Source organism: Prinia subflava, chromosome 18 (assembly GCF_021018805.1).
Source record: "Prinia subflava isolate CZ2003 ecotype Zambia chromosome 18, Cam_Psub_1.2, whole genome shotgun sequence".
Classification (NCBI taxonomy): Eukaryota; Metazoa; Chordata; class Aves; order Passeriformes; family Cisticolidae; genus Prinia; species Prinia subflava.
Genome location: NC_086264.1, coordinates 5,857,055 through 5,881,862, shown reverse-complemented (window position 1 = coordinate 5,881,862; position 24,808 = coordinate 5,857,055). Strand labels below are relative to the sequence as shown.

The 24,808-nt window shown below is 41.3% G+C and overlaps 1 protein-coding gene across 1 annotated transcript in view; it reads right to left on the bottom strand.

The window, feature by feature from the left end:
* FAT4 (FAT atypical cadherin 4) overlaps positions 1 to 24,808 on the bottom strand; it is a 123,527-nt gene that overhangs the window by 38,114 nt on the left and 60,605 nt on the right. The window contains exons 2-6 of the mRNA XM_063414989.1: positions 22,665 to 22,796; positions 19,702 to 19,963; positions 17,655 to 18,005; positions 12,720 to 13,642; positions 11,895 to 12,069 (exon numbers count right to left, since the gene is read on the bottom strand). Coding sequence (XP_063271059.1) covers positions 11,895 to 12,069; positions 12,720 to 13,642; positions 17,655 to 18,005; positions 19,702 to 19,963; positions 22,665 to 22,796 — 1,843 coding nt within the window. The remainder of the gene's footprint in view (positions 1 to 11,894; positions 12,070 to 12,719; positions 13,643 to 17,654; positions 18,006 to 19,701; positions 19,964 to 22,664; positions 22,797 to 24,808) is intronic.

The following is a 24,808-nucleotide window of genomic DNA, read 5'->3' as shown; positions in this document are numbered from 1 at the left end:
AGTGTTTATTATTACTGCATTAAACGAAAGAGAGTCCTCAGCGGCATTTGCTGCGTGTGTCATCAAGCTCTGGCCTTCCAAATGCATTTTATTGACATTCATCTCACAGCTAATGAAATGAAAGGTTGAAAGTTGTAAAGTTTCGCAGCTGATTAAACAATTTATATATAATTTAGAAATTAATCTTGGGTAAGTCACATTCAAAGAGCATCAGTAATGCAATTCAGCCCGGAAAAGAAAGCTAACTCACAGTTAAAACCTGAAACTCGCTGCTTAAAATGTATTTGCTAAGACAAAGCCAAGGCCACGAAATTCACACCATGGGTTTAGTTACGAAAATGAACAGAGGTGGCAGCACCTTTAGATCCCAGCCTTTGCCTCAATGCCCCAATCCCTTTTTCTCCAATTCCCCTTTCTCCCTGAAGTGTCTATGAGGCACCATACAGTGCAGGATGGGCTCATTCCTCAGCCTCAGGGAAAGGACTACTATACCAGCCAAGGCTGAGCACCACACAAACAAATTAGCTGGGGTAACATAAGTAACCCAGACCTTATCAACGTTAACTTGTGGCTGCAGAGTGCTCACAGAGACATCCCAGAAGTCCCATATTAATTCAGCTGTTTGTAACATCCCAAATCACTGCTCCTTGGTTCAAAACCCCAAACCTTTCTCATCTTACTTGGATGGAAAAATTAACGTATTTACGTTGGTTTCCTGTCTGTGCAGTTATCCAGATATGTGTTTTTTCCGCTAAGTAAAATATCACGTCCACAAATTTACTCCTTTCTTCTATTACACCGAAAGACAAAGTTGCAATTTCACAGAGAGTCCTCAAAGCTTTAACTCAGTTGAAATTAAATGACTAGCTCACATTTCTGCAGTTACTGAGAAATATAAGAAGAGGAAATTACAAATGAAGTAATTTCATATGGAAAAGAAATAGCTCAGGGCCAAATTCTACCGTCCTCAATGAACTTCCAGTGAAAGCTGTGCTTGCATAAGGACCACAGAATTTGGCCCTTGGTAATAAGCAGGTTTCATGAAATGTACATGCCATATTTGTGGTGAGAGAAGTAGTTTCCATGGTCAGGCTGAATTCCCAGATTTCTTAGTTTTGCTTCAATGGCAAACCTTCCCCAGTCAGTTAATTCTTATTACGCCAGAGGATCACCCCAATTTTATTCAAACTGCTCTTAATATTTTGCATAAATAAGTGCAGTAAATTTAGTGTAAATTCTGCAATATTAGCCAAACACACACGATGACCCCAAACCATTCTTAATAAACCAGACATGTTACAACCTATCTAAAATTGCTGTACATAGCCATACAAGCCTCTGAGTAGTTTTAAAAGCAGCCCTGAGGGCTAAAGCCACAAAGAAACATACACTTTTCCCTCAGTGAACTTGCATTAAAAAATTTCTATGATTTTTCACATTAGCCTGAACAATTTTTCAGCAGAAGCAGCAAGTATTTCTTTGTCAGACACTCCTCATTTACAGCATTTCTCTAGTGTTATACAACTAATAGGGTCTTTTTTTTCCAAATCCCAAAATACTATGTCTCACAAAGTCTTAGAATATCCATATTGGAAAAAAAAAGTTTTCCAGAAGGATGGAGGAGTGAAGGAACCAAATGATGAATAATGAAAAAACATAAAATTGACCATGTGAACTAAGTGGGAGAGATTTGTTTGGCTGTTCCAGTTCAGTGAGTATCAAATCTTTAAACTTTAGAAGAATTAGACAAAACTTATTATTGTCATTATAACTATGGATTTGCCATCTCTGTGTGCTGAGGTCTGTTTCTATGAGCTGCACAGTTTATTTTCTAGGTGGCAGCTGTACATATACACTAAGCAGACAGTCCCACAAATGTCCACACACGTCATTGTTGAAACAGAGATTAACCTGGGATAGTGTCAAAATAGTAACACTGAGTTCAGGGGGAAAATTGCTTCCCACGGATGTTCTTCCAAAAATTTCAGCTTTTTTGCTTACATCTGCAAGTAAACATGTGTCTGGGGATGAAGAGAAGGAGCAGACCTTGGGAGCCTGCTCCACGGAGGCCTGTGGTGGAGGATGAGTTAGAGAGAGAGGTTATGAGAGGCCACCCTGGGCTGGCCAGCACTGGGCAGTGCCTCCCCTCTCTGCCTGGGACACTGGGGACGTGAGATGAAGAATCAGCTGTGGGGAGTGTGGGGCAGGCAGGCAGCAGCATGGGACAGGATGTCTCTTGTCCCAGCAAGATAGGCCTGGCAAAGAGCAGGCTTTCTGCTCCATTCACCCATGCTTGCTTGAGGCTGATCACCACAAGAAATACAATGGTAGTTGCAATTTTACCTTAAAAGTTGCAACAAGAGCTCTCAATTTTTTCCTCTCCCTGTCCAGGAGAGATGGGATGAAAAATATTGGCTCTGTGCAGTAAGAAAGGAAACAGAATGCAGGAAGGTGATGGTGGGGAGAAATACCAATGAAGCTGACAATCTCTGCTTTTCAAATGCTGGATAACCAGCAGAGGTCAATACACCTTTTTGGATCAACTCATCATAAGCCACTCACTGCCCTAACTTGTGCCAATGCTTCAAAGACACAAAGTCACCCACAAGGGATGCACCTAAAGACTTTCACTTTTGCCTTGGTCTATCCTTGGTCTTCCCTCGGAAGAAGGGAGCACCATGTGCTTGTCCCTTTTTCTGGGGAATGGGGAAGGTGAGCTGTTTGGGCTCCCTGAAATCCCCCCACACACGGCAGTGAGTGCTCTGTTACATGTTCAGCTCTCCATGCCACATCTGAGTGACTGGGGAATGATCAGAGCACTTAGCACTGAAGCAGCAAGAAAAAGCCATGAAAGGAAACTTGCAAAGCCATTTAGGTTCTTCAAGGAAGCTCAGGAAAAGATGATGCTATTGGAAATTATCTCGGCTGCATGGCGCTGTTTGGCTTACAGCAAAAATTAGAAATAGGAGAATGTGTCCAGCACACCATCCACATATTGTTTGAAGCCTTAATGGTTTCTAGGTCCTGTCTGCACCATGCTTAGCACAGCAGATAGTAAAACCATCATTCCTTTCAGAAACCAGGAACTCAGAAGTTTTTGCCAGCATTAAAACATCAAAATCACATGCTAGAAAATGAACAATAAACTTAAGCAAAAAAATCACAGATACATTTCACTAAAATGAAAAAAAATTATTAAAATCAAATAAAATTAATCTAAATGACTAATCAAGCCTCATCCTGCAGGCAGTTTACCATGTTTTGTGGTAAATTAAACACATTATTAGCCTGAAAATTGGAAAGCGATTTAACAGAATTGGAATTTTTGCCCCAGTGAAACGTGTTGCTTTGCAACAAAGCGGATTTCACTTCTCCAGTCAAACACTCAGTGGATGAGTCCCAGGACCAGGAGTTGTATGTGTTATCACAGAGAATTAACCTTTTCACTCAAGTAAACAAGGCCTTTCTCACAATAAAGTGGGCAATCTTTCCAAATGCATTTAAATGCAGATGGAGTGTGCTGAGTCTCACTCAGCTGGTGAGTTTTAAAATAAACACAAAGCTAGATTAAGTGAAAATGAAACTAGCCTGCATTATACTTTGCATTTCTAGCCCACACGAAGCTTGATCTGGAACATGGATGACTTTAACTAATTTTCCAAGAACACAGAAGAAACTGTGTCTGTGAAATGAGAAAAAGTAGTCTTTTTTACAAGATTGCACCACAAATATTTGTCCTGGCGGGATATGGTGACTGTGCTTTGTTTTCTTCTTACTCAATTCTTCACCACAGGCTGCCATGCTAAGTCTTAAAAAAACTGGTGAACCTAGATTATTTTGAGACAAAAGCTGAAATAAGTGGCTAATAAAATATATTAAAAAGTTAGAAGCAACCTGCCTATACTCTTAATCAGTTCAGTGGGTGACTGAATGAGGAAACTCAGATTTTCAAAATTTCTGAGTGTGTCAAATCTGAGTTAATCTGATATTTAGGTACAAAGTAGTAGTTGATCCCAAAGCTGATTTAACAGAACTTGAACTTCAAAAACCAAGGGAATAGTCTGATGTTGGGACAGACCTGTACTTTTGCAAGGATTATCTAACAAGAAAATAAAACAGGGACTTTCTTACAACATCAGGTATTAGAGAAGTCAGTATAATCCCCCATTCAGCAGCCTAAATAAACTGGGATAAAATCAAACTAAATTTGGGGAACATTAAAAACAGAATAATAAATTAATCACAAGACCAGAGTCCAACCTTGTTCAAGCAACATGTTCAGCCATACTTAGACTGCTGCATGTGCACGAACACAGATACACCTGTTTTGAGAGTGCAAAAGAAAACTTTGTCCCAAAACAGTGATGCACAACGGGATCTCTCATCTGGTTTTATCCACATGGGTTTTAAATCTGGATACCAAAATTCCTGACTGACTGCATCCTATGAATTCATTAAGCTTTGGAGCCTCGGGACAGAGGTAACATCACATTACAACAGATTTAACATTGTGTTGAAAGAACAGGACTTGCAGGCACATAGAGAGGCAATTTTAAGGCCTCTGGTGTATATATACATTTCCCTATCCCTGTTCTCTTCCTCTGATCAGGAGCAGTTTCCTGCAGCTGTTAACCCAGAGAGGTTAAAAAAAAAGCTGGAGCACTGTTACAGAACTACAGGGACATAGACATGAACTGAGAACAAAACACATGCAATAAAGAAGAAGTATAATATATATTTAGCACAGCTTCAAGATATTCAACAATCACACACATACATACTGCACGTTTCTTAGCCAAAAATGCATTCATTTCCAGAGCAAGAAGTTGCCTTCTACCAAATGTTTCAAAACAAGAACAATTAAGGAAAATGCTGAACTTCATAAAAATCATGACAAATGACAGGTTGTAAGGGTGCAAGGAAGAAACTGTGAGGGAGGCAAGGCCCTGGCACAGTTGTCCAGGGGAGCTGTGCCTGTCCCATCCCTGGAAGTGTCCCAGGTCAGTTTGGATGGGGCTTGGAGTGACCTGGTCTAATGGAAGGTGCCCCTGACTGTGGCAGCAGGGTGGAATTGGATGAGATTTAAGGTCCCCTCCATCCCAAACCATTTTATGCTCTCCCTGTGCCTGCAAAGAGCAAGCAGTGCTGAAGAGAAGGCATAACCCAAAGCCTCTGGTGACAGCAGTGAGACTGAAAGAACTGCAACTCAGAAGAAAGGCAGAGCCATTAAAAAAAGTATTTACTTAAAACCACCAAATTACTCCTCCTTGTTATAAGTTACTGCTGTAAACAGAAAAAACAGAGAAGCTGTCTACTGCAGGGACTGCTGACTAAGGCAATTTTTGATGGCCTGTGACTCCTGAATATCCCACAGCGAAATTCCTGTAATGCACAATTTTGAATTACGCTTTGAAAACACCTTGTATAAATAGAGAAGATTAACCAGAAGGCTAAGTGTTCAGGCCATATGTGCATATTTTACTTATTTTGTCCTTGCAATTAAGGCTTCCTGAAATTGTAGCTTCGTATTTGAAGATTGAGCTAGCAGACTTACAATTTATAAGGTGTAATGTTTAATTTAAAAAACGGTTTAAGATCACCAAGGCTGGAAAAACGTTAGGATTTTTCAAAGGCTGATAAACTGCTTAACACCTACTCTAAACATTCTTCTGCAAAACAGATTATATTCAGAGATCTCATTAGCAGATATGAAATAGAATTTCACAGGTAAGTGATGTAAGCAGAAGAAAAATTTGAAATTAATTTTGATACAGGAGTTCCAAACTAATAAGAGCAAGATGGATGAATGAAGAGGTAAAGGAGGAAGTAACAGCTTGAAAACTAAAAACCAGACAATTCTTTCTAACTTAAAAATTTTCAAATATTAAGCATTATATTCTAGGTTGTTTTCTAGTTTAAATAAATGAACCTGAATATTTTTTTTTCTGGAAGAGATATAGCTTTTTTTTCCTCCCAAAGCTAGTTCAAGTTGGTTTGAAAATGAAGTGCTATGCATTATTTTAATCTGAGTGAAAATCTTCCATTGTTTTCACAGATATTTCAGCTTGAGCTGGCCAGCCTGAGCCCTCTGCCAACCTGAATATAAGTTTCTCCTGAACCCCATCCCAGAGGAACTTACATGCTTGGATTTAGCCCAGAGACTCTCGCTGGACTGTTCAGAAAATAGTGATCTAATAATGAAGTTTTAAGTCCAAAAAGAGGACTAAATGCCTCAAATGGCATTTGGGGGCTGTATTCTGCATCTCATGGGGTGGTGCTCTGAGGGGCTGGGCTAAAGCCCTCCTCTCCTTTGGGGAGGAAACGTGTCACATCCCGTAGACACTGACATGCTCCCTTCCTTGACAATAACTCCTCAGGGGATATCGGACTGACCTGCCACAAGTGCTCTTCCCAAACTGCTTTTGGAGCTTTTGACTTCTAGAGAAAAATGCCAAAGTGCTAACAGCTTCCAGGATCTGTGACAGGGCAAGACCCTGCTGTTAGATTCTCACAACCACAAAGTGCCACTCAATTCTCTTGTCTCCTGATTTTAGATGATGGTAAGACAATATGAACACTATGAACTCATTGATGAGTGTCACCATCTCAGTTCTCCCAAGGTGCCATTTAGAAATAAATTAAAAAATCATGTGGAACTACTGCATCAATAGTTTTAGTACCAGTATTAAAAAAAGCAAACAATAAAACCAGTGATATAGAAAACCACTAAAACAAGACTAAGCAGACAGCATTGACACAAGGAAGAGCTCCCATGAATACAAGGAAATAAATGGAGCTGGGACAGAACCCAATACTTATTTTGAAACAGCTGTGCCATAAAACAAGACCACAGAAGAGAGCAATCCTTCTGTCAACTGCTAAGCATCAAGGTGAGCAGACATCAGCTTCATTTAGCTCACCAAAGCAATGGGTGTATTTAGACATTGCACAGAAAACCTGGCTGAAATAAGTGAGTTGCTTGTTTGTTTTGACAGCATGAAACTTCAAAAATAGATGAATATTATATAAAAATAACATTCTTCTTTTCAGGCAGCATCTTTTCACAGTGCAGACTCCATGTTAGGCAGAAAAAACATTGTTTCCTAAGGAAACAGGATGAGTACAAATGTCTTTAAGCCTAGCCACTTAAACCTCACACAGTGCTGAGTCTTAAGACTTTCTTAACATTACTAGAAAATACAGCTGTCCTTTTGTTGTTGGGAAATATCTTGAAATGTGTTAAAAAACCCAACACAACTGCACTGTCATCTTTCATTTGATTTTAGGATTGAAGGGAACCAAAAGCCTAGCTCAGAAGAGAATTCCTGAAAAGGCTATAACCTCTCTGCTTGGTTGCCCTCCTACATTCTTGAAGGAAAGAATGCATAAATCGGGGACCAACATTTTCTAAAGAAAAAACATATGGTTGTTTTTCATCCAGGCCAGGGATGTATACAAAGAACAGCTAACTAAATATAATAACTAGTTCACTGATTCATTTCTTTCAGGACTACTTATCTAAATCAGTACATAGGTTATTTAAGAAAATAAAATTTAAAAAAAACCCAAAACACAGGAACACAGCTTCTAATTAGAAACATCACAATTTGATTTTGGTTTTATTGTGGCAATGTGCCATTCTGAGCAACCCAATCAAGAGATGGTGGCTTCAGTTTATTTAAACAGTAGTCCCAGACAGTGAGCAAGTTTCCAGATGTGCTACTCCACATCCCTGCAATCAATAAATAAAAGGAGGAGGACTGTTGGAATGCTAACATTTGTCCAGAAAAGTGCTCAAAGAGTTAAAGACGCGTATGATAAAAGCAGCTGCACCAGTTCTTGTCATGCTGCCAGAGCTGAGTGTTTACCTAGTGCCACATCCCCACCAGAAGGGGTGAAAAAAAAAATGTATAAAGTCTCTTTTCCCAACCATTTTGCCATGAAGAAAGGTATAGCAAAGCAGAACAGATTTATGTAGTAGAAGCAGACCCGTGAAGACACATTCAAATAGTTGTGTGTAGGTTTCTTGGCATTTATGTTAGCAGACATTCTGGGGCAGCATCTGCAATCTAAACACTACCCTGTTATTCCACAGTCCATCACTTTGCCTGTCGCTGTATTTATAATTCATGCACTCTGGTCTTACAGCTTGCACTGCAAGAGGGTCTCTAAATTGGGATGGCTAAGCTTGAATTATGTTTTATTTCTCGACCAAAGCCACAGGTGTACAGCTCTGGAAGATGCTGAATGTTCCCAGTGATGGATGCCTTGTGTGTCCTCATAAATCCCCCCTGCCTAGTGGCAGCCTAGCATCCAAGACCCAGCCGCACTGAGAGCACGGTGGAAGTGCAGGAGTGAGGGAAGAGCGATGATAAGCCGAGGTAGGAATCAAACCCCTTTGTGCAGCCTGCCTTGTGGAAACTGGGCATGAGGCAGGCTGCATGGACACAAATCACTGAGCCGAGCGCCAGAAGTAGTTTTGTCCATTTTTCCCTCCCCCAGTTCGCAGGGAAGACTCTCCACCGACCCGCAATCCACCCTGAGGACCGGGCGGAGGATTAGCAGCCAAGGCCAAGGAATAGTTGGGCCAGAGCCAGGACAATGCATATATCATGACTGACTTCTCTGGGCCTGAGGGGAGCCCTTGCTTGGGAAAGCTTTTCTCCAACAGCCGCCCGGATTTCCACTGCTGGCGCAGGCGGTCGCACCAGCGGTCCCCCACCCGAGCTGTCCCTTAGGAGCAGCTCAGCTCTTCATAACTCACAAATCTTCTCACGTGCCCAGGACTAAGACCTGGGCTTTGGGAGAGCATGGCTGTGTGCAGCGCAAGAGCACAGAAATCCCTGAGGGCACAGGCCCTGTGTGCTGTGCAGCCCTGCTGGCTCCACACTTTACCACATCCTAATCCTTCCCTCAATGTTATACTCAGCCTACCTGCTGCCAAAACATGCTGTGAATATATAAAGGTGCATTGCATGGACACCTCCAGATAAAGATAATGAAAAATTACAAGTCATCCTTCTTCCAGCAACTTCCCTTACACAGGCTAAGGTAACACAGCAAGAATCCACAGTCATAATTTGATGAAGTGAAAATAAACATAAGAAAAGCATGAAAACCTTGATTATGGATAAGGAGACCAGGAAGACAGCCAAAACTAAGTTGGGAATCCATTAGCTCTTTTGTCTAATGATGCTTCTAAGTATGTATTGTGTCTGCTTCCTGGAAAGAACAGGAAGAGTTGGCATAGACTTCTATAGGAGCAGGATATCATCTCTGAATCCTTTAAACCAGTCAGTGCAGCCTATAAAAACTGAGACTCTAAGAAAAATGGGAGGAGGGCTGGACAGACAGAATTTTGCTCTTGATGGACTTTTCCAGAGTTAACTGCATCTGGATGTGTACCATGATTTTTATCTGTAAAAAAATCCCCAAACCTTAAATGAGATGCACCATATATGGCAAGACTGTTCTTTGGGCTGCTAAAGACTACTTGAAAGACTGTTTATTACAGCTAATAAAAGCCAATCGCACAGTGTAAATGATAATACCTTTTCCTTGGTTAATTTTCAAATATAATATGGATGTGGACAATTTCAGACAAGTCTGCTTTTTTTAACACTTTGTCAGGAACAGCTTCCCAACCTGTTTTGTATGTGTATTTCTGGATGAATGGTCTGTATGCAAAATCCTTCTAACTAAGAATTATCAAACAAACACAAACTAAGAGACTCAAAAGAAATAGTTATGTTAGGCAAAGAGCTGAACATGCCTGTGAGAGCTTCTTTTATAAACATTTAGCAGCTGCTTAAGAACATAAATACTCCAAATGCTTTTATTATCCATTTCAAGATTGTGTCATTCCCATCTTTTTTGCTAGTATGGCAGGAAATAAATCATTTAATGAAACAAGCACGGACTAGCATTAGCCAGAGTGGTACGACCTGGATATCTCCTATACCTATGGTTCCCATCCCACTTGCACAAAACTGAGTTAAGTTTTGCCACTGACATCTACTGAAGACTTCTACTTTCCTGTGAGGTTTTAGATAAATCATGACTAGCACTGTTTTCAATGTATTCTTTGCTGGTATGAATTCAGAACAAGTCTTCAGTGCAACCAGAAGATGATAGCCAATGTTATTCACCAGCCTAGTTGAAAATCATCCCAAATCACACCAGCTGTGGATTAGTCAGTGGTTGTAAACTGAAGCACAGTAGAGCAGTTACATTTAGCCTAAAGTTACTACTGAACAGCTTCTTCTGAACACACTTGGTAGTACATTTTAACACTGGCAAGAGGGCATGGGAACTTGTGAGTTAGCTTTACAAGAACATAGAAAATTTCAAAAGGAAGTTTCAAACAGTGTTTAATCAGTGTGATATCTACATATTTAAACACAGGTACTCATAAAACATGCTGCTGTTCTTGTCAGCCACTTATGGCAAAGGTCCCATGCACACTTCATGTATTAACGTCTCCCTGGATTACCTGAAACTCAGAGATCTCCCAACACGAGTAAATATTTTCATTTAAGACTGCTGGATTTAACTGTTGGTTATATCTCCTGGATTCTGTGGGGTTTTTAGGAACCAGAGTCCAGGTAAAGCCTGTGCTCTGGTCCAACTCTTGGCTTACACACAGTGCTATGCATGGGGTACAGCTGAGTCCTGCTCCCCTCCCTCTTCCAAGAAGAGCAGTAAATGTTTGCTGCATGACACCACTTTCACCAGTTCAGTCTTTGGGTATTTTGCTCTGTACAGCCCTCACTGACTTCTGCCAGCTTGGACTGAGAGACCAAAGAGACATCAAGACAAATCCAGCCTTGGCTTCTGAAGGAACATAAGGACGTTCAAGCCCAAGCGAGTCCAAGTCACAAGTGAGCACTTTGAGGCTACAAGAGTAATGGAAAGCCAGTGTAAAAACCATAAAGCACACCGTTATCTCTAGCCAAAGTACAAGACAAATGGCACTTCAAGCCTTAATATTGTGTTTCCCAGCTTCGGGTGCGCTCAGACTGTGGCATACCTGAGCCCTGCTCCAATAGGCAAATACAAGCCATAGCTGTTGTCACTGGCACAAGCTACTGCACACAGCGTGGCAGAAAACAAAACTATTCACTTGTCAACAAGTTGATTTTGGGTCTATTTTTACTGCTAGAAAGCAGGAACAAGTTCTGCAGTAAATTAAATCCATCAAACCATTAGGAGACCGGAGATCAGTCCAAAGTATGATGCAGGATGTCTTTGTTAATAATACTTACATCAAAATCTGAAACCAAAATTTTGGGCTTGGACACCTCAAGTGAAAGTGTAATAAATCTTCATAACAAGACTTCCCGTCCTGTTTTAAATAAAAAAACTTGGAATGCATTTGGTATTGTGGAGCAAACATATGACTGGATACTGAGCAAAGCAGAATATTAAAATATTGAAATGAAATGAAATATTGAAATGAAAATATTCTTATTTCTTTTCAGGACTAAGATTTCAGTAAGATTAGCTGGGTAGTCCATAGCTGTTTTCTGACCACTGATGCAACCTCTGCACATTAGTGATGCCAACATTACACAGGGTTTTATTCCCGTTTAAATTGTTTTTTTTGTAGTCATGCATGAAGTTCTCATGACTTAGGTAAGACCACTTATTACTGCAGGGCAAAAATCCTCATACCTAACAGCAGACAACTGGACATAGGAATAAAATCCTGATTTCCAGAAAACAAATTCCCTTTGACATCAGGTAAGCCCAGCTCTCCCCGCAGAGATCTCCACTCAACATGACTACCCAATCTCTATCCACTAAAGTCTCAGACCACCACAAAAACATTTATTTTTTATCCAGAATGCAATGTTTTCCACACAACCTCAGCAGAAGAGATGTGGTTGCCTCACCTGCGTCAGCAGCTGTGACCAGCAGCAGGTACTGCTCCTTGGCCTCCCGGTCCAGGCTGCGCACCAGGCGCAGCTCTCCGCTGCCCGAGAGGGTGAAGGCTCCCTCCTCGTTGCCAGCTACCAGCACGTAGGTCAGCTTGCTGTTCAGCCCTTGGTCATCGTCCCTCGCCACAACCTGCACAGAGCAACACCAACAGAGCAGAGATCAAAGGCTGTAAAATTGTATCGGGATAGAGGAAGCATTCCCTGTGATAATAGTCCAAATTAACGGGTTGAATTAATGCAAATGCTACAAGTATAAATTAGCTGTAATTGAAAAGAAAATACTTAACACAGCGGTGATGGAATTAAAAAGCATAGTTTGAAAATACTGAATAGTTGATTATTTATTTGGTATAGGCTAAGCTCTGTATGAGAGCAAGAACTGCAAGTCCTGCTACTGGAATCCATTTAGTTCTCTCTCAGTATTTGGCATACAGACTCATCCCATGGAGGCAATGACCAGATTGAGAAATTTGTTGCATGGATGTTGAGAATGAGATAAGAGGATAGAGCAGACCCTTAAAGTCCCAGTGGAGGTGTGAGGATACGTAGGGAAAACACAAACAGAACTCCAAAGCATAATGTTAACTTTTGGTAAAAAAAACCCCACCCATATAAACAAAAAGGAAAACATGTCAACAAAGACTGCAAATTCAATTAAAGACAAGAGGCAACTTTTCCACTGTTTTGTCCCTTTTCAATTTTAGAGGAAGGACACTGTGCATTAATACCACGTAGACATGCTACTAGTTGTCACACATATTTATTGCAGAATGTACCCACCTGAAGAATGACTTTTGGGAGCGTCTCCAAATTCTCAGGGACGTTCACAGAGTAGGGGGAGAGCTCAAATGTGGGAATGAAATCATTGACGTCCTTCAGAACAATGCTGACAGTCGTGGTATCGGTCCGGGGGCTGCTCCCGCGGTCAGATGACTGAACAGTCAGTGTGTAGGAGGGCTTCTTCTCTCTGTCCAAAGGCTTGGCCACAGTTATCACCCCCGTCACAGAATCGATCCGAAACTCACTGCTGGCATCCCCGCCCACGATGGCGTAGCGGACCTGCCCGTTTGTCCCCTCATCTCCATCGGTAGCCAACACCTGGATTAAATCCGTCCCTGTCAAAGTATTTTCTGCCACCTCCACTTTGTAAAGCTTTTGTGCAAAGAGCGGGTTGTTGTCATTAACGTCCAGCACTATGACCACCACATCCGCAGAGGAAGAGAGGGACGGCTGGCCCTTGTCTGTGGCTACCACAGTCAAGGTGTAGTTGGCCACGGCTTCTCTGTCGAGCTCCCCGGTGAGCCTCACCTCCCCGTCGATGGTGCCGATGCTGAACCTGTTTCCCAGAGGCCGGAGCAGGCTGTACTCGATGTAGCTGTTGGGACCACTGTCAGGATCAGTGGCCTGTGCCTTGAACACGACCGTGTCTATGGGCGTGTTCTCCGGGACGTAGGTCAGCTTTGGGGAGATGAAGCTCGGGGGGCTGTCGTTCACGTCCAGCAGAATGATGGAAACTTGGGCTGTGCTGGTGTACCTGGAGGCCGGGAGGGGGGCCATGTCGTGGACCTGCACAACCAGGCTGTAGAAGGACTGGCTCTCCCGGTCCAGGGGCTGCCGGATGCTCAGCACCCCATGGCTGTCGATGCCGAACTGCCCCGCGCTGTCCCCGGACGCGATGCTGAAGGACAGCTGAGAGTTGGGGCCTGGTTGGGGAGGGAGAAGAAAAGTAGATAATGTGACTTCATGCCACTGACATAGGTATCAATATTTCTGGCCTTGTTTCCACAGGAAATTTTCCTCCATTTTCCTACAGAAATGAGGACTGAACAGCCATGCTGAGTTTTCAGCCTCCTCACGACCATTTTTGAATCCGTCTGCTAATTTCGGCCAAATTTCACAGTGGAGCAGAAGCCTTTGAAATTATTATTTTCTGACAAGATACTATTCATGAAAGAGAGAGGGAGGATGTTAATTGGAAAGGCCACAGAGGGAACGACTGGCAGGGTTCATCTCTATATTTCATTCAGCAGGAGCTGCACAATGGCACCAAAAGTAATTTTTCCCCATCTACAAGGGTTAGGGATAAAGGGTTTGAAGGATCTGCCTTCAGAAACCAAGACTCAGTAGTTCTGCTGCTCATTGAACATCTGGTTTCCTTCCTTCTTCCCAGCGCAACTAAGCAACATTATTATTAATGTAATTATTTCATGAATTTTTCCACTCAATCAGAAAAAGCCACAAGCAGAAACTCCCAAGCCTAGCTGGAGCAAGCCAAGAGTGAATACTGGGGAAAGGTATGCTTCCCATATATGGCATGGTATTCCAAAATATCAGATGAACAGCACTCACTCATCTCATGATCAAAACATAACTAGCAATTATGGTCAGGGGAGAGATTTATCATTCCAGTAAGAGAAATGCATCCTGAACCTGGACAGGGCTGTGAAATATCCTTAAATGTTCCTTGTAGGAAACAATGTGTGTTGCTGCTTCGATTCCACAGTTCACTCCAAACAAATAACTACTGGGAACATCCAAATGTGAAAAAGGTTTTCTCTCCTCCATCTATCTTACTCCTATTTTAATTAATTTCAAAAATCGTTCTTTTTTTGTGTATTCAAGACTGTGTCTAGGATTAGTAAATTAACCAACCATTAGCTACTAATTTGCCCCTCAAACCAGCTTGTTCATGCAAAGAAAGCTTTGCATGGAAATACTGGACTTCACTGATTGCTGTGCATTTTGTCCTTTCTACTCAGAAGCTCTTTTCTCTCCAAGTGAATTGCTTTGATAATAAAATTATCCCTGCATTAGATTTATTAATCTCTGCTGTTTATTATGCTCAGACTTGAGAAATCTAGTCTTATGTGTCTTTCCCCCAGTGGCTACTGTAATTGGCATCCTTCCCTCTCTCTTTTTGCTCCTGTAGGAGTTGAGTTATAAAATGAACAGAACCAAACATGAAAGACAAAACATTTGAATGCAATTAAAGAGATTAATACATTTATCTGCCAGATATTAGTGTTTCTCCATCACTTTGATCAAGAGAAGGGCAGTGAAAGTTTAATGCTACTCTGCTTTTTGTTCAGTTGTATTTTCAAATGACTAATTATAAGGATGAAAGTCTTGGTTTCAGTAAATACTTTTCCACAGTGCTTATTCCTAAGAAAAAATTACTTTGTTATTCCTTATCTCACCTCCATAAACCTTTAATTCTTTGCCTTGTATTCTCACAGGTTTCCATGTTGCTAACTCTTATATAAATTAAACTATGAAACAGAAGAGTATCAGCGGAGCCAGGAAGGGCACTTAATGAATTATTCTCTTTTTTAAACACAGCATGCCAAGCTGGCATTGTGCACCTCGCCCATCCCCCCTTCCAAGGTTTGGAGCTGGGCTTTTAGGGAGAATGTAGGGACATCCTCTGTGCTGAACCTTAGGTTTATTTAATCTGAGGGTTCATCTGATAAAACACTGAAAGGACAGACATGGAGTCACCAATTTCATGATAACACTCTTCTAAAGGGTTTTGTTTCTATTTTTATTTATTTACTAATAAGATTAAAAACAACCCCAACAAAAAAACTTCCCCCCTGCCATTCTATAAATACCTGTAGAGTTTAGCTGGGAAATTACACCAGCTTTGCCTGGAGGAATACCTAATCAAAATTTTAACAAACTGACAAACGTGCATGTGCTTTCCTCTGAAATTCTTCCTGTTAATTCTTTGTTGAAAAAATAAAATTTGAATTTCAAAATGAATGTGTTTAATGTGTAATTGAGTTCTTTAATATATATTATTATATTACTACATTATTAAATATCCAAGAGCTGTAGCTGATATTTGCTATGGACCTCTATATGAAACAGTGCAAGCTGAGATAAACAGCTGCTGTTTCCCAAGGGGTGTGCTGAACAAGAAAATGAAAATTGGAGCAGTTTTACTATCACCATGTTTCTGCCTTTTATTAGTGTTTATCCTAAAATAACAACCATACCTCATTATAAAACAATGTCTTTTCAGAGCTCTTTCAAACTATAGGATCATGTAACATAAATAACCAACAAAATTATATTTGTATTGAGTGAATTGTCTGTGAGCACATGGAGAAGAGTATAATACTAGCACTAGCTATTTCTGTGCTCTAGATAAACATAAGACAACACAAGATAACAAGTTTGGGCTTGAAACAGAAACAACAATAGATCATAACATTTGCTTAAGTTACAGTCCTATGGGAAAATTCAACCTGGCATGCTCTTGGAATGATATTTCTGCCCTATTAATTTTAAATCCAGCCTGCTAGAAAAGCAAGTGTGCCAGGAAATATAAAAGGCAGGATATCTGTCTTCTCATTGCATTGCTCCTCAAATACTCATTTGCCTCCTTGATAACTGAGTGTGTGATGAATGGGAATTGATATGTCAGTGCTATGATATAGTTCCCATCCACTGTGCACAGATGGAAATTAATGTATGAGGTGCAAGAGGAAAGGAAAACAGACTCATAATGGCGAAGTGAAATTAACTTCCAAAAAGGTTTGAAACCAAGTGCTGTAGTCTTGACAGGAAAATAAGAAATAAAGGAGGAGATAGACACAAACTCATTTATCTACCAAGTCTGGAGGAACAATCTCTTCCCTGGGTATGCGTGATACAAGCACAAGTTCCTCCTCCAACTTATGTTTAGTTTACATAAAATAAAAGCCTTAACAAGCGTGGTGAAAGAAAGATTCATACAAGAACAGCCAGTATCACAAAGTTATGACTTCTGATTTGCTGGCTTATCTTATGGAATCTCTTCTCCCTTCCTCAGTTTGATCTCAAAAGCAGTTACACAATTCTAACCATGGAAAGTTCCATCCATCAGCAAAAAATTTACCTCCCCACAAAAATGCTGGAGTCCAACAACTCAGCATTTCCTGAGGAAAAACTGATTTACTGAGCAATCTCACTAGGTTCAGGCAATTTAGGTGCACAAACAGGGATTCCTCGAAGCATGTGGGTGCTTTGTCCTTGAGGCACATTTCAGTGTGAGACACTTCCACGGGCTCTGCTGAGCCCCTGTCAAGTTGAGAGGACACGAGGTTGCTCAACATGTCACAAAAATAACCTTCACCTGTGAAGTCACTGTGAGTGTTATGAAGAGTTTTGCATTAAGTCACACTGGGCAATGTCTGCACGCTTCAGAAAATGGGGTACAGGATGGAATGTTGTTCATGTATTTGATGGTCATATTCTATAATTATTTTTGCTTGGGCACAAACTGTATGGCAAAATGGTTAAGCAAGCTATAAAAATTGTACCTTTTACACTCAATACATTAACACCCTCTAGATGCCATAAATAAATCCCAATATTAAACCTTATTTCAATGGGAAATTTTCCTAAGATCTCTTTCAATACGCTTTTTAACCTCCACTATCAACATCTTGTAGGTGACAACTGTCTTCATGATAGACTTAAAAGTTACAGTACATTTAGGATGATTGCAGATAACATCTGATATTACCACAACCCTCTTTAGAATTAATAATACACTTTCAGAAAAAAACCTTGGCAGACTTAGGTCTAATTTAAATGTGAATTTGAGCATATGAGAGCAGCAACTTACAGGGCAGCCCTAATTTTCCCTTTTTTAATAAGTATTCTAATAGGTTGCTAGGGTGAAACACAGATTTAGGATCACAGTACAGAGTGTGAGGGAGCTCCTACCATCGTCGGCGTCGGTGACGCTGAAGTTGAGGATGGCGGACCCCGGGGGCAGGTTCTCCATCAAGGAGGTGCTGTAGGAGGCCATGCCAAAGACGGGCGCGTTGTCGTTGACGTCCAGGATGTTGAAGTACACCCTGATGGCCGTGGACTGGCCTCCCCCATCCTCAGCACGGACGGTGAGGATGTAATACTGCTGTGCTTCATAGTCCAAGGCCCGGGTCAGGTTGAAGACCCCGGTGATGGGGTTCAGGAAGAAGATTCCCTCTTCATCATCCTCGCTTATGGTGTACGTGATCTCCCCGTTGACGCCCGAGTCGTCGTCGGTGGCAAGAATGGCTGCCACCAAGGAACCTGCGTGGCACAGCAGCAGAGCAGGGTCAGGCACTGGCAACAGGCAGCTCTCTGGGCTGCCCAGAGCCAGCTCAGCATCAAGCAGATCCACACATGAGGGGTGCCCTCCAAGAGAAACTCAAGTCTCAACACTGTCTGAATAACTATGGCAAAAGGTTTTTCAAAGCTTAAAGACACATCATATTCTTGCTTTTACTCAAACACCTTAAGAAATGGCCAGGAATGTTTTTTATCTTTATCAACAGGGACAAAAATACCATTTCTCCTGCTAGGTATTGTCTTCCTATGACTCAAAGGACTCTCCCTTTGCCGCAGACAATCTCAAGTTCTGGAACCTTCTAGATATTTCTTTCCAAATGCAGAAACCAGAATGTGAGTACAAACCACAGAACCCAGCTCTGCTTTTTGAAACAGTGCCTTTGCAGGGTAACCACGGTTAGAAAACTAGAAACCTTATAGGGGTTTGCTCTCCACTGCTTTCTGAAATTCAACGCCCTGTGAATTTGTGCCAGTGTTTTCATTTCTGCATAGCTGCCCTCGAATGACTGACCTATCTGACTAGAGTTTGGAAATCAGGTGTCACTTTTTAGTATTTTGAACATTAATTATAATTAGGATCAGCTCATTTCCAAGAAAATAAGTCATTAGGTTTCATTTCCCTGGAACCAGATGAACTACATGCAGCACAGTTAACCACTTTCAAGCAGTGTGATAATGAAAACTGCTTATATCATCAGAACAAAGAAGAGTGCTGTAACCCCCTTTAATCCAGCTGGATATGCTGGTATCTCTCACACCCATTTGATTATCTCAAGCTTTAACATTTCTTTAACTGTAAGGGGAATGGAGATTACTCTCTTGGATGGAAAGTGGAACCTTGAAGGGGAAATCTCACGGTCCCTCCCCTCTGGGTGAGCCTGCCAGCTGCTCCCGGGCTGCTGGAGAGCAGAGCAGGAGAAAATGCAGTACTTTAATACAAAATCAGCCTATTTGTTCCTTCAGCATCCATCATTGCTGAGCTGGGTATAAAGTGCTAATGTACACCCTATAAACTATTAATGAGAGAAGTCTCATTTTAATGTAGAGGGAATTAAGCTTGCCTTTTCCAGAGTTATTCCTACTGAAACAGACTGAGACTCAAGGCTCTGAGAGAAATGAGCACGGCTGGGGATCAGCAACCAAAGCACTCTGTGCTATACAGACATCTCAACTACTTCCAGATCAGATTCCTGAGGCACAGCTGATTGCACTGTGATCCTTTAATGAGAAACATCACCAAATTTTGGGACAGGGACTATGGGGCAGAGTGCAAAAGTTGGAGGCATGGGGGTAGTAACCTTAGTTCTCCCAAACTGAGACTACCATGCTTGTGAAAATCCTAATAAAAGCTTGAAAGCTATCACCACATCATTTGCATCTCCTTGGTTTATTCATGTTTTAGAATAAGCTTATAAGATGCTACTGGCAGGTACTGCCTTTGTACTAGCAACCTGTATAAAATCATGGAAGTAATATTCATTTCTCACCTGGGGACATGTAATAGAGCCCAATATTTGAAAACTTTTTTTGATCTGAATTCTTTTTAGTTTACAACCCCCCTTTTATGCATTGACTCACTCTTGCATATCAAACAAGCTTTAAACAAAGAAAACAACCACTTGAGAGGCCAGCGGTCACATCTCCATGTCCTGTTTACCTGGAGTGGCATCTTCAGGGATGTCAAAGGAGTACACTGGCTTGGAGAACTTGGGGATGTGGTCATTCACGTCGCTGACAGTGATGTTTATTCTCATGTCTGAGGACTGCAGGCCGTCGTCAGCCCGGACCAGCAGGGAGTACTTGGAGCGGCGCTCCCGGTCCAGGCGCCTGGTGGCTATCAGCTCCCCCGACTCGGGGTCAACGTGGAAGCTGTCATCTGCTCCACTGATGATGGTGTATGTGACCAGGGCATTGGCTCCCTAAGCCAAAACACAAGTGGTCAAGTCACGTTATGTGCCAGGAAAACCACATCATAACTTGCTGTAAGACAAGGATCGTTCCAGTAACTGCGCTCGGAGATTATTTTTCAGAACAGCTTCCTTTAATAAACAGCCTTCCTGCCCAGTCCCTGCTTCAGTCCCACAATAAAGACACATACGCACACAGTTTTTATTTATGAGATGTGAAAGGAACCCAGATACTTTGTCCACTCTTCATAAAAGGATTTCATCCAATCAATACCAAAAATCTCTACCTGTTTTAGTTTCAAACCAGCATCACCGAGCAATGGGACATCTTAATAAGGATTAATGTTTATTCTTGTTTTATCTTTGAAGGTTAAATTAAATCCCTGCCAGTGGAATCAGCTCTGCCTTTCGTGCTCTCTGGAGATGGGATGGAAGAACCAGAGAGAGAGGGAGGGAGGGAGGCATGGAAGCAGGGGCTACCTGGGGCAGCCATGTGGCAGCACTTCCAGCCACCACGCATGGCAAGGGCCACAGCTCATGATCAGGAGAAACTCACAGAGGCTGTGCTTGCAGCAGCCCCTCAAAGGTCAGCTTCTGCATGGAAATACATTTACCCATGTAAATAAAAAACCCCAAAGTGACAAATCACACATCATTAAAATCACAGTTCTGATCTCCTGGCTTGTGCTGCAAGTCAAAAGCATTATCTTTCAGGTCAAAAAATTTCATTTATTCTTGGGGGGGAAAAAAAAAAGCTTTCATGCAGACTTTGAGCATTTTGGTTGAAAGGAAAATTAAGAGAAAGTAATGTTATGTAGGAAAATGTCATGTACTTCTTTTTCCAAGACAGGCTTGAGGATAGTGAAGGTTTGGTAGCCTCCAGCATCAGATACAGTGCCTAAACCCTGCGTACTGATGGTGCCTGGAATGCAAGCAGATATTTACTGTGCCCTCCTCTGGTGCCAGGCCAGAGCTCAGGTTTCACAGCTGAAACCTGCTGCTGACATGCCAGTGGCACTTCTGCAATGAACAGAAGATCAAAGAGATCTGGCAGAAAGAAATTCTATGGCTGTTTAAAATACTTTTGCCTAAAAAAGCAAATTAATAAACACCTGCTTGTATTTGTGAGAAACAAGCATTAGTTACCTGACCTTATCAGACTGCCCCATGCCAAACTTTCTCTCTGGGGTGTTGTTGCAAAGAGTCAGACTGAGCTAACTGATAAAAGGCTGTTTAGAAAGAAAACAGGCTTCTGCAGGTGCCTGGCCCTGCAGAGCTGTGTGCAGTGCTTCATCTGTGTGCTCAGGTGTGCCTGGGGGATGTCACACGCTTTCCTCCTATTGTGTGGCTCAGCCATCACATCTCAGGAGAATTTCAGAGGTGAGCACATTCTTCACCCCGTGTTTGACCAGCCAGAGTCCTCCTAAGAAAGTGCAGCTAAAACCACAGCCATGTGTGATATTGGTTTATCCTGTGCCCTCAGCTTCAAAAAGATGGGGGATAAAAAGGTATCTTAGCTCTAAGCTGCACATTGCTAGGAAAACTTGAGCTCTTTGCAAAGAGTTTGAGTTACAAATGTTCTGGTGGGGAAATTGAAATCATTCCTTTTGATAAAAACACTGACTGATTTCTCTCTACGTTAATAAATCACTTTCCACTGGATGGAGTACTTCAGAATGGGGAACAGATTAAGTGCAGTTAAGGAATGGCTAAAAAGAGGCTGGAGCATAAGATATTGCTGTAATCTTAGATATATTTGCCATACCATGCCACAGGGTGGTAGTTCAGTATTTACTGCTTCCCAAAAGAAAGACAAGCAGCTAGAATTTTTGTTACAGAAGTACACCTTTCCAAAATCCTGGGTTTTGTCTGTGTATCAGGCTACTACTGGAAAATAAAGGGAAAACCAAAATATTTACAATCACATTTGCACCATTCTCAGAGGTGTTCCTGTGGTTCCCTCTGTAGCAGTAAGATTAAGTACATCAATTAACAATCACAGGAAGACTAACCAAGCTAACACAAAAAAGGCCAGGAATAAAATTCTCTTGAGGAGGTTGAATTGCCCTATTATTTGAAAGCAAGAACTGCTTGTTGTTGTCAAGTGTATCTCTGTATTTTAATGACAATACAAACTTTTTGTAGGATTATATTGACTTCTTAGTAATTTTCGTCATGAAAAGTTCAAGTAAACATAAATAACAGGATTAACACTTTTATAACTCATGTAAGTTTCTAAAACAAGTGAATGCATCAACAGCATGGTAGTTTCTTTGTATCACCTTGGTTGCAGCATTCTCATAGTAACAAATCTAAGAGGGCAAAATTATTTTCCAAACAGATTCATGTACAGAGCACACATTTTATCATTATTTCTTTTCCCCTCTTTTTGGTAAAATAGAACATTCTTTTGGAAGGGATAACATTGATCTTTGCTGGGTCTAGTCAAAGGGAAAGCAGGCATTATCAGAATTTTTCTTGTTCTCCAAGGCTTGTCTCAGAATAATTTTATTGCACACCTTGGAATTGGGCTCAACCACAACATCTTGGTTTCAAAATTAGTTTAGACCTCCACAGTAGTGGACAGAACTTTGTGAATGACTGCCATGATTCCTAAGGCCAAGCTGACATAAAGGGATGAAGAAAACAGGTAAAAACATGTCCAGAATGGCACTTTTAGTACCAACATTCCAAACTGCAATCATGCTCCTACCTCATCAGCATCCATGGCTGTCAGCTGCAGTATTTTAGATCCATCTCCTATGTTCTCCTCTACAGTCAGATCGAGCATGTCTGTGGGGAATACTGGTGGGTTGTCATTGATATCCTGAAGTGTTATTTCTACCTGTAAAAAGCAGGAATAGGACAAAAAAAATGAGTGAGCACTCGACACTGATTGGACCTGAATGTTACTAATAATATAATTCTGAAAGAAATCAGGTAAATTGCTCTTAATCACATGAATTAGCACATTCCCAAATCACACCAACAACAGGAAAAGCCTGCCCGGATATTAAAATTCCACGTTGTTATAAAATACTCCTAGAAAACCTCTAACACAAATAAAGTTAATTTGACTTGTTGATAGCAACTGATTTTAAATGGTCCTGGTCTAGTTTATATTGGAAAAGATCCACTGATAGACTGTCATTGTAATCCTCAAAGTCAGCCCCTGGAGAATAACTGCCAAGTGCCGGGGCAGGAGATCGTTCAACCATTAAATGCTGCCTGACATAAAGATGAGGTGGTGTAAAATTCTCTCTGAAATGTTTATATATTGGCAACTCTCTGTTCCGAGAGGGGGAAAAAACACCCTTGCACTTAATATATTTTATAACAAATAATCTGCTTTTCTCTCTCTCTCAAAACTCTCCTCTAATTGCAAACATAAACGTTGCTTTAGGAGCACCCATTAGCATCTACTCTCTTGCCTATCCAAAACTCAACAAATGTTCTTTTCACATGCCATATTTGCATGCCTTTTCAAGAATGATAGTTCCTGAAAGGTTGTTTTGTGATCTTTATCCCTAGTTTTTCATAAGCAAGATTGCTGCCCTGCTGATGCTAATTCAAAAAGATGCAGAGCTACGTTTTCTCTCATTGCTGGGTCTGGAACATAAAATTCCAAAATAGAAAAAGGAGACACAGCTGTTTTATATTTATCTTGGAAAAAAAGGTGTGGTTTTGGACCCAAAATATTCAACAGTTACCAAACTCTGAAGACCCAATAAGGAGAAAACAAATAGCAGAAAGAATCAAGGAACAGAGAAAGGTAAAAGGCAAAGGTATGGATGACTTAAAGAAGGTACCTGGATTGACAGACAAAATATAATTTACATTACAGTATCTGACATGCCCTTATCCCCAAGGATTCTTATCCTTATCCATGGATTCTCCATACACTCAGTTGAAAATATGTGGATTGAGCCGCTCTGGGTATAACCAACAAAGACATTTCTGGTGATCCAAAGTCTACGATTTCTACTGTTTCCAGTCCCCTGCATAACATTTTCTTCTCTGTTCTGTTTTCATAGGGACCACCAATTGCCAAGCTGTTGTGATTTGATCACCACGATGACCCCAAACACAGAGGAAATATTATATTAATATTAGTGAAATATTAATATAATAGCTATATGGGCTGGAAGTGGAGACAAATAAGGGGTCTTTTATAGAAGGCCATTATTTATTTAACCCCTATTTAATACCTTTGGCCATTCAAAAATGGTACAAAAAACAATTCACAGCCTGAGACAGATCAGCCCAGAAGGTTTTATCACTAAATTTATATCCCTGGCAGCAGAAGCACCAGGAGTGCCGAGCAGAGCATCACGAGCAGTGACTGATAATCACCTCACCAGATACAAACTCTGGGAGAAGAAACCAGTCTCGGTTGGTTTTCAAGGAGACTGGGTGACAATTAATCACAGAAATGGGAAGGATGTGGTAGAAATGACAGATGAAGGATTTTGCCAGCCCTCCTTGCCCAGGAACTGGCACAGCACACTCTTCCTGCTTTCCTCCCCAAAGGGCAGCGTTTCCCCAGACAACATTTCAGGGTAAAGCAGCTGCACAGCTCTGCAATTCATTTATTCCTACCATACATGTCATTCACAGCTAATGTTTCAGCTGTGGGTGACATTTCACCACCAGAACCCATTTCCATGAGGAGAGATTACCCTTTGTACAAAATCATATGAAAAATATGTGACAACATCTGGGGGGTTTGGGATAGGAGCTGTGCATGGCCTACAGCTTGAATAATGTAAAATAGTAAGGATCCAATCCACATAGCTAAGGACTGGGGGACAAATAAGTTAATTATAAAGTCAGATTCCAGAGAAATGAAAAAAAGAA